The sequence below is a fragment of the Montipora capricornis genome, chromosome 4 (assembly GCF_036669925.1).
Source record: "Montipora capricornis isolate CH-2021 chromosome 4, ASM3666992v2, whole genome shotgun sequence".
Lineage (NCBI taxonomy): Eukaryota > Metazoa > Cnidaria > Anthozoa > Scleractinia > Acroporidae > Montipora > Montipora capricornis.
This window is the reverse complement of record NC_090886.1, coordinates 1,883,640-1,894,484: the sequence shown is the minus strand read 5'-3', so window position 1 is coordinate 1,894,484 and position 10,845 is coordinate 1,883,640. Positions and strand designations below refer to the sequence as shown.

Genomic DNA, 10,845 nt, shown 5'->3' with positions numbered 1-10,845 from the left:
GAATTCATAGGCTAAATTGACAAGGGCGGTCTGGAGCTGTGAGTTGGCGTGGGATTTGTCACATATGGTTTAGGGGCCGACATATCTCTCCCTCAATGCCGTACCGGGAGGCAAGGTCGGTAGCAGAAAGCAGCGAAGGGCCAACTGCGTCCAAAAGCGATCGCACGGGCCGAAATCCCGGGATGACTCGTTTGGTACGACGCTCCAGCGCCGGTGTCTGGAGGTACTGCGTTTTTCTCTCTTGTTCAAACATTCCTTCAGCGCATGCGTAAATTTTCTGGCTTTCCGATACCTAGCCTACCGAAAAAAAAATTAAGATGCTGGTTTTTACAAGGAATTGGCATTTCAGTTGAACAAATTCTACAGGCATAAACGTAAGGTAAAAACCACGCGTGTCTGGTCTTCTCGAGACAGAGGTGAGACATGGTTTCATGCAGATTAGGACGCGTAAAATGCTCTGTTGTAAACATGGCGGTTCACGAGTGAAGTTGTCGCTCTGGCCTTTCTGTGGACGAATTCCAGGACCTACTGATATAATTTGGGCAAGTTCCGAAAGCAAAAAACTCCAATCGTTGCGGTATTTTGCTGATAGGACTGGGTAGCCCGACACTTATGAAAAAAACTATGAAATGAGAATCGGGAGTTTTCCCTTGTCATGGAATGGCAGAATTTCCCAGAATTCTTTTTGGGCGGGAGCGGGGCAACTTGAGAAGCACGAAGCTGGCCCTCATCGATGATATGATATGATATGATATTTTATTATTTATGCACGGTAAAATCATCAGCTAAGATTACAAACAATGCTAAAATCTAAATTACACAAGGTAAAATGTTGAAATGATTGCAATAAAATACAAACTAGTTAAAATATAAAATATTTAAAGTTCAAGCTATAAACTAAAAGCTGTTTTCCGTGAATGCCGTGCGTTAGAATGTCATTAATCTTGCGTTTAAATACCTCCAGAGACTCTGTGTTCCTTATATCGCATGGTAGACTGTTCCATAATGTGGCGCCATTGTAGCTAAAGCTTTTTCGGTAATAATCAGTGCGCGGTAATGGAACATTGAGCTTATTTTCAGAGTCCCTGAGGACATAAGCAGAGTCACGCCACGTAAACTTTGAATACAGATACTCCGGAGCTAGCCCGTGCAGACATCTAAACACCATAGTGGCTTTATGAATTTCCTGCTGGCGTGCAAGATTTTTCCACCCTAAAAACTCAAGTAGTTCAGTTGCATCAGCATCATAGTTCGAGAATGTCAACACACGGGCTGCTCTATTCTGCAATTTCTGCAGTTTGTCTCGTAGCGTTTTCCCACAGTTACCCCAAACAATGTCACAGTAATCAAAGTGAGGTTTTACTAAAGCTTGGTAAATGAGATGTAAGGTTGATGCTGGAATCAGGTGCCTAATTCGCTTTAGGGCCCCGATACCAGAGGCGATTTTTTTAGTTAATTTTTCGATGTGACTATGCCAATCGAGTTTATCGTCTATTATCACACCAAGCGATTTTGTAGCTGTAACCTGACTCACTTGAGTATTGGTCATTCTAATTGTTGGTGAAGCTGTGAGAGTATTCAGTCTCTGCCTTGACCCTATTAGCATGAATTCGGTTTTGGTCATGTTCAATGTGAGTTTGTTCGCTTGTAGCCAGTTGAAAACGTTTGCTAGGTCTTCATTTAGACAAAACTGAACATTCTCAAGATTGCTGCCCGCGTATGTAAGGTGCGTGTCGTCAGCGTACATTCTCGGTTTACAATTTGATAAGCAATTTGGAAGATCGTTGATATATAATAAGAACAATAATGGACCGAGGATGGTCCCTTGAGGGACGCCGCATGTCAATGTGCAGCTATTGGATAGTGACCCGTTCACAGAGCATTTTTGTGTGCGGTTTTCTAAGTATGACTGAAACCATTTGAAAGATTTGCCATGTATACCATAATAGTTTAGTTTCGATAGAAGGATTTGATGATCAACAGTGTCAAAAGCTTTTTTCAAATCTAGAAAAATGACTCCATTGATTTTCCCGTTATCAATATTATATGCCCAAGAATCTGTCGCTTCCAACAAAGCTGAAGCGCGGCCTGGGGAAAACAAATTGTAGCCAGATACTCAGGAGTAGGCCTGGTATGTGCTGTTAACGTGGATTTTGGATTTCTGAACAAGTTTTTATCATAGAAACTTCGCGACAAAGTTGTGCTTTCATTTCTCTGTAATCCTCGTGTCAAAGAAACGGTCAGTAACGTGTGACCGAGGGTAAACACGGTATACTAAAACCCAAGTTTGAGGCACCGAGGGATAATTTACCATGGGAAATGGCATTTACCATGGTGTGTGTAACCGCACCTATGACGTAAAGCTTACATATACGCTTATATTGAAAAGTTTCCCGCCGAGCATTGTTGCGCCCTTACCAATCAATCCACATAGTCTCTTCTTACGTGAAAACTGCATAAACTAGTTCATCTAAATGGTAGAAATGCTGCCAAGGAGAAGGGAGATGTTCAATTATGCTTGCGGTAATTTAACGACGATTCGTGCGTGGAATTGAAGGGAGATTTTAATACGTCTTGAACCCGAGGGACGGTACAAGACGTGGACCACAAACTGGACCCCATCTACCCAAGAAAAATCTAAATATTATGAGGTCGGACAAACGGACCACTTTACAGTTCTGCTATTAGACAAATTGTTATTTAAAGCACTTTGACGAACTGAACTAAATTAAAATACAAACAACAACTTTGTATTTTATTTTTTATACTCTTCCATAGAGTCCTTGTTGTCTTCCAGCAGTTCCTTCCGACCTAAATACATTAGCTCCTTGCTCCACGCACACACATTGCAGGCAACAAATGCCATAGACTGGTTCAAGCTGATAGCAAATTAATATTTTAACGTTTGTGGTATCCTTAATTTCACATGACGTTTTCTCTATTCTCTTGTATGCAGGACATGTGCCTTATCTTTGTTTATTTAATTTTTCTTTCATTTTTTTCTCTTTCTCAGAAACGCAACCTAACGATTGAATTCAGGGTGAACTGTTTACTTAATGAAGTGAAGTGGCCAATCAAAATAGAGTTGACATACAATACAAACTAATTACCGAAAATGTCGTGAAAGATAAACGTGACAAAGACGAAAGGTAACGAAAAGGATGATTGATTTTCGGCCTGACTGAAGCAATAAACTTTAAAAATTCAAAGTTATCCAGTTTTCGTGTCAATTGACCATGGAAGCAACTTCTGTAAAGATGAAATTTGTAAAAAAATTAGCAAGAACACGTTAAAACCAGGAAGCAACCTTTCAAGTTAGTTAGCAATTGTAAAAGATGAAATGTATATGTTTACCCGGGAAATTCACACACAACGTAATCTAAAATGCTAGTCAGTGATATTTGAAGGAAAGGAAAGTTATTTCTTGATCGTTTCCGTAAGAAAACGGTCTAGCACAAATTTTATTGATAGTTCCTTGTCTTATTTGGCGGGAAAATTTACATTTTCTTCTCCATTGATCACGTGGGAGACACTTCCCGTGATTCCTTTATCAGAAATCCAAAATGGCGTCCGATGGCAAGTGGGAAGTGGTTGGAAAAAACGGAAAGAAGCGAGCTCTCAATGAGACGAAAAAGAATAAAGGCAAATTGGACATGCCTAAAGCGGATTTTATCAGTAAGTGAGTGAACTGTGGTTCATTTTAAGATTAACTGATTAAAAGGACGACATCATAAGTCACTGTTTCTTTTAACGCCACGTAGACAAACACAGGATCCTCTCACCAATGTGGCAACAAAACGATTTTTTTTGTGTGCTGATACCTTTTAAAATATTTGCAATTAATATTACAAGTGACCTTGAAAGGACAATCTTTGGTACACAATGAACGTACAATCGCAAATCATGCGATTTATCTTCAATTTTAAAGTTGACCTTTTTTCGCATACCGTAATTTGTATGTTATCATTATAAATGATATTAATTTAAGGACGGTGCCTACTAATTAAAGATATTTTTGACCCCGGTGTGTGAATATGCAGGAAATGTAGATCTTAACAAGTGTTATTGAAGTCCAAAAAGAAAATTGGGTGTAACCACGTATTCTTCAAAGATAATTCATGAATAATCTTTGTAAAAAGCTTTAAAATACAAAGCAATGTACGGCGTTCTTTCTCAAATTGAAGCATAATTATCTCTCAAAAATGCATGTTTACCCCCAATTTTCTTTTTGGATACCAAGAGTACTTAGTAAGATCTACTTTTTCCAGATAGTTTTAAACTGCGCAAAAATATCCCGGTATTAGTAAGCATCACCGATAGGAAATCCAAGTATCTCGAGATGCGCAGAATGTGTGCGCAGTAACAATAGTAGGCACCGTCCTTAAGGTATGTTATTATATGGCTTGTGTTTGTAGCCGATATAACGTGCACTCTGATTGGCTAATTGTGGCAGAATTGTGGGGCATTGTTCTCCAGTAATGCCCACGGGCTGATTACAGGCTTGCAAAAACAAAGCAAAAGGTAATTAAAAAACCATATAATAAACTACTTACTAACCAAGCTAGCTCGAGCCGTACTGGGGAATATTGGCCCTCTGTCGTTTTTGTACAGACCTCGCAAAACGACCTCGGGCCAATGTTCCCCAGTATGGCCCTCGCGCTCGGTTAGTAAGAAGTTATTCTCCCCCCAACCCCCCTTATGGATGAAGCCATTAACAATTGTCCCCTTACAAGAAATAGATTGAGGTGCCGACTCATTGATCCCGTATAAAATCAGCTAAGTTTTCAATTTCCTTTCAGAGGAAAAGTACTATTTTATTATGCTCATTATGTTTTTATTTAAAGATCAAAGGGGTACAGAGCGATTTGGCAGTGACATAATCCTTTTCCTCCTAAGAATGATATTTGCAGATTTTAATCTGTGTAACGCCAGATGAGTTTACTTGTCAATAGGACCAGTGTTGTGAGTACAAGGATGAGCAACATCGGCATCCAATGTCCCCTTGAGCCCTTTCCTTTCAAAGAATGACACTTAAAAGATTTTATGTCTGTTTTACCCTCTTTAGCTAAGTTCTTCCATTGATGGGAGGGGGGGGGGGGGATGTTTGGATATAAAAATTGGATTGACCTTGATGGTCCATAATGTTATTACTTTATGTAAAGATGCTGTATATGTGACAAAACCAGCTAATTAGCAGGTTACAGAAGTTTTCAAATGACTGTCAAAAGTCATTACACAATTGTTAATTGTTACGCTTAGCGATTGGTTTAAAAATCTCCTGCCAATTTATCAACCAATGAGAAGGAAAACCGAAACCATCAACTTGCACGCATAATTTTTCCCGCACTTTGAGCAAGTTATATGGAATTGCTACGAATCTGGATTGGTTCATTGCTCTGTTTGCACCTGCTGTGATTGGTCGAAGTAATTACTTCGGTATTTGTTTTACGACACTCAGGTCTAGGGTTAGGTTTGGGTTAAAATGGATGTTAATAAAGTGACTGCTTGTTGCTTTACATTGTATATCTGCAAGGCCAAGATGTATATTGAATGAAGGGGGTAGTTTCTAAAGAAACTGTGGTGCTGCGTCGGTGGGGAAGTAGTATACAAAAATTAGGTTTTATCAATGGAGTTGATAATGTAAATTGGCCACTGTACAGAGATTCAAAAAGCTGACGTTTCGAGCGTTAGCCCTTCGTCAGAGCGTTAGCCCTTCAGAGCGAAGGGCTAATGCTCAAAATGTCAGCGTTTAGAATCTCTGTATGGTAGCCAATTTACACTATCAACTCTGTTGATAGAACCTAATTCAAGATGTATATTGTTATGTTGAACTCCAGTTGCAAATGGATTTATAATACAATTTACAGCCTGCTTCATTTGCTAATTGAAGACAATTTTCTGTTTTTTATTTCCTGGTGGCTGGGGGGCCATTCTTCCTAAAATAAGTTAATATTGAAGAGTCAAACATTGTAAGCATTCATGTTTGTAAGGTCCTGAGTGTTAGCAAACCCCTCCCCTACCCCTTGTTAACAATAGAGGTTTTGCACAACAGCCATGTTGCATGCCATGCAACATGGCTGCCGTGCAAAACCTCTATAGTGGCCATGCTTGCTTAAATGGCTCCTTCCTCACCAATGTAAAGCTAGGTGCCAAAGAAAGGAAAGGAAAGGAATTTTATTTAAGTGTCTAGTCTTATCATATCATATCATACAGGAGGCAGTGTGGCCCAGTGGTTAGAGTGCTTGCCTTGAGATCCGGAGATCCCGGGTTCAAGACCCACTCTGACCACTCTTTGAATTTGATCCTGGTAGCCCCTGGTTCAACTTCCCAGCTGCACTTGTAAATAGCCAACTGGTTTGCCTCAGGCCAGTTGGGATTCTTAACAGTTGTTGTTGTTGTTCTGTTCTGTTGTTTCGTTGTGTTTCATTGGCCCTGAAAAGCCCCTATGGGGAGCAAGCAATTAAGTATGTATTGTATTGTATTGTATCTCGTTGTGTCCCAAAATTAAACCTGATGCAAATTGAAAAAGGGAAGTGTTTGAGTTTTTGCCTTGATCATACATTCCTTCTCTGATCAGTATAATAATCACGGCTATAAAATGACATTGTCATTGTCAGATCCTCTGGGAGACTCCAAAACCATTTATCAGGCATTTAAAGAACCTAAAGAAACTTCAAGCACTGTTGGAAATGGCCACGTAAAACACGATGCATCCAAGGTTCCAGATGAATTACCAGCTGTGTTAGCAAGAAAGGTCCCTGAACAAGCTCCTCAGGGCAAGAAATCCAGCTCTGGTTTTGTTGGCAGCAGAAAGAAGCAAGCATCATCCAAAGCTCAGAAGACTGATGAACAGCTCTTAAAGGAAGCTATAGCAAAAGTATGACTTACGACTTTTTTGTCATCAAAGTGACTATGATATTATCCTTATTTATAAAAGATGTGATAAAAAGGTTGTGTTTTGAAACATGATTTTCTTATATTGATTTGTTTCATCTCAGCTTGACCTTGATGAGTTGACTGCACTGCAGACCAACCTAGAATCTTACTTTCCTAATAATCCATCAGTAAGTATAAGTTAAAGTGGTTATTAACCCATTGCGTCCTAGGAGTGAGACTTAGATTTTACCCTGTCTCATGCCAGATGATTTTACTAGTAGATGGGAACCGCTTTAGTAGTCAATGGGTTAATTTACATCTACCTCTTTTAAATCATTTGAGAACATCAAAGTTTCCTGTCTCACTCCTCACCTATGCTCTACAATATGGGGTACAAAACAAGCACTTCACATTACACTCTAGTCAGTTAAGTCTGTTGAAATATAAGTGCTACACGGCCAATGTTTGTAAAAATGTAACCCTTCCTTGTACTTGTACGTGTTCATTGCTGTGACTTTAACATCTTCAGTTCCCACGGCCTGCTCCCATCCGACCTTGTAGCTCAGTCAGTAGAGCAACGGTAATCTAACCCTAAGGTCGTAGGTTCAATTCCCACCCTATGATAAGAGTATTTCTCTGTCCTTGTGTTGGCCCATTTCCATTAGTAGGGCTAACGCTCACATGGTTCATATGGGGTAGAAAACAAGCACTTCACATTACACTCTAACCAGTTAAGTCTGATGCTCTACAACAGTTTGTTTTTGTCCCCTTTAACCCGTTGACCCCTAGAAGTGGTGGTGGGGTGGTGGGGCTAGGGGGCACAGGAGTCAGTGGACTTAAAAACTATGTCCCCTTTAATGTATTGTCATCAGGGACCCATTCCTTGAAAGTCCTAAAAACTTTTTGGGCCCGAAAAGCCATTTGTGATTGCCAACTGCTTGTTTTGGAATGCTGATCTTTTAACATGTTTTCAAGCTAACTAAAGGAAACACATCTGTTAAATTTGACAACTTAAATTATCTCCGTGCTTGAGATACCAAGGGAATTGTGACACCCGAAAATGGCCTGCAAAGTTTCGGGACTTTCTAGAAACGGGCCCCTGGACTGTTGCAGTTTTTAAGTTCTGTATATTCAATGAACTGTTTACTAACTGACCTTACTTGTTCTTAGATTTGGTTGACTGACATTGCTGCACACTTGCAAGCAAAGCTCAAGAGTGTTCCACAGAAAGACCCTACATTTGAAGGAAAACCTTTGGGTAATGAACCCATTTTAGTGCCTTTGTGTAGCTGCAAATATAAATTTTGGACTGATTGTGTTGGAAAATTTAATGTCCTCCTGCATCTGTTCCCAATTTTGGAAGTCTATGCATCACAAAATTATCTAATTCAATGCTGAGCAGGGCTAGGGGAAATAATTTTCCAACACAACACCAAGGTTACTGGCTGAGTGTTCTTAATCTTGTGATTTTACTTGAGAAAATTATGAAATTATGTAACTATAAAATAAAATAATGTATGAATAAATAAATAAATATATACATAAATCTTTTGTATAGTCTATCCTTGCTGTAGAGTGCTCGATGCGTTCACAGAGCGTAGTATATCCGAAGATTGAACTAATCAATAAGACAACGTTTTATGTGACTCTGAGTTTCATGCTTACGTGATCTTCAGACAGATGATGTGATAATCATGTAAGCTGAAACTCAGAGTCACAGAAAAATTAATGTTATGTCTTATTGATTAGATCAATCTTCAGATATAAAAATATACATGTATTAAGAATATTAGTCGCATGTTTACTTTGAAACCATTTTGTTCATTATAGTATTACGTGCTGTGTTCAGATTTTTATTTTGATTTTTTCAGACTATCCCATGTGTCTGTTACCCTCTCATCTGACGAACTTTTTGCATGACTTGTTGAAAAGATGCATGCAACCAGCCCTGAAAATGGTCTACCAACGCTCAATAGAAAATATTGTCCATGAACTTAGTAAAGGTAAAGGTATCTTACTGATAATATACATTAGTGCGTAGTACCCACAATTCTCTATACATGTACGTATTTTGACTCCATTCATGCAAGACTTAAAAAATGGTACAAATATGATAGCTAAAACTTCTTAAAGTCATTTTATACAAGCTATGTACAGTACATGTACCTGAGGGAATGTTGAAGACTAAATGTTTGTAGTCCCTGAACATCCCATTATACATGTACATTTCATTGCTCTCCATTATTCCCACATTCAAGGACTGTGCCTACTAATTCAAAGGTATTTTTTCCTGGTTTATGATTATGCAGGAAATGTAGATCTTAACAAGTGCTATTGAAATCCAAAAAGAAAATTGGGGGTAACCACACCCTTTTCAAAGATAATTGGTGAATAATGTTTGTAAAATGCTTTAAAATGCAAAGCAATGTATGGCATTCTTTCTCAAATTGAAGCTTAATTATCCCTCAAAAATGCATGGTTAGCCCCAATTTTCTTTTTGGATACCAGGAGTACTTACTAAGATCTACTTTCTCCGGATGGTTTTAAACTGTGCAAAAATGTCACTGTAAGCATCACCGACAGGAAACCCGAGTATCTTGAGATACATGTAATTATGCAGAATGTATGTGCAATAACAATAGTAGGCACCATCCTTAATTAATTTCCAACTGTTTCACTATCACTCAACTATCAGAAATTACTTTCTCTGAAGCCTGTTACAATGAGTATTGTTTGTCAGGAAACATACATGTATGTATGAATAGACATGAATCATTGCTCTGGTTATATAGTCATCATTGCTGGTTCTCCTTTCGTTCTTTAATAGGCTTGCCTGCTTATGGGGATCAGATCATATTACAGTTTGTTGTACAGCAACATCCTCAGGTCATATTGGAAAACATGACTGAGGTACAGTAATGTTATTATGCAGTTGAGGAACTGAATCTTAAACTATCCCTATGATGAATTTGTTGGTTCTTTGTATGTTAATCTAAAACATAAATGTTATTTTGATTAAAACTTATTTATGTCATTTAAACTCATCAACAAGATGAGCTTGGGTAAAGGTTAAGTCTGCTACGAGCCTTTTGGGCAAAAAAGCGACAAGGACTATTTCTACTCCCCCTGAATGGGATGCTAGTCCATCACAAAGTTATGCCCAGCATTAAATTTGCCTGGGTGGAGAGAAGCTGTGTGAGAGTAAAGTGTCTTGCCCAAGAACATAACATAATGACACGGCCAGGGCTCAAACCCAGAACCACTCAGGTCACTGCATCGTTAGGTCACTGCATCGACAAGATGAGCTTGGGTGCTGGTGCCTAAAAGGTGGAAGGGCCTAGAGCGCAACTGGCAGTGTTGCACGGAAGGTAACCATGGCAACCATGCGAGCGCCAACAACTAGGCACTGTCACACCGAAATGAGCTCAGTGGAATACTTACCGAACCTCATACTTACCATCAAAGGGAGGGAGGGACAGACAATTTTCAGTCATCAGTGTGGGCCGGTTCAGGGTAAAGAGGTTAATCGTGGCTTGATAGTGGTGTATAATTACTTCATAACCTTGACCATTCGGTTGTTAAAGCAAAATCTCAAACTGAGGCCTTGCCATATTGACCGAGTGATGTTGAGGTCAATACACCTAGGCCAAGGTTTAAATAAATTTAAATGAATTTAAATCAAGCTGCTTTGTTTTCGATGCCCCAGTGCGCCATTTGCTCTCCAGTATGGCGGTTGTTTGTACCATGTGATTGCCAGCTGCAAAGGGCCCATAATTTAAAAGGGAATTGAAATCAACCAATCACAATGCCGAATCTGACGCATTGACCTGTTCAACTACATTGATTGACAGTAGTGAAAAAGAAACCTTTAAATTGAATTAATGTTCATCTTTGTGTCCAGACATTATCACAAGCGACCATATAGATTTTACTTGACTGCCTGGCTAATGCCAAATGCCAGAGGATTGC

General features: G+C 39.2%; 1 protein-coding gene across 2 annotated transcripts in view; it reads left to right on the top strand.

Annotated features, from left to right (window-relative positions):
• Positions 1-3,546: 3,546 nt before the first annotated feature.
• The window catches only part of LOC138045127 (transmembrane protein 214-A-like), a 24,837-nt gene continuing 17,538 nt past the window's right edge, over positions 3,547-10,845 (top strand). The window contains exons 1-6 of one of the 2 annotated variants that reach the window (XM_068891527.1): positions 3,547-3,675; positions 6,618-6,877; positions 6,999-7,064; positions 8,047-8,134; positions 8,748-8,879; positions 9,704-9,786. In XM_068891527.1, the coding sequence (XP_068747628.1) occupies positions 3,564-3,675; positions 6,618-6,877; positions 6,999-7,064; positions 8,047-8,134; positions 8,748-8,879; positions 9,704-9,786 (741 nt within the window). In that variant the 5' untranslated portion in view covers positions 3,547-3,563. Of the gene's footprint in view, positions 3,680-6,617; positions 6,878-6,998; positions 7,065-8,046; positions 8,135-8,747; positions 8,880-9,703; positions 9,787-10,845 lie in introns of both variants that reach the window. The other variant, XM_068891528.1, reaches the window with a different exon arrangement.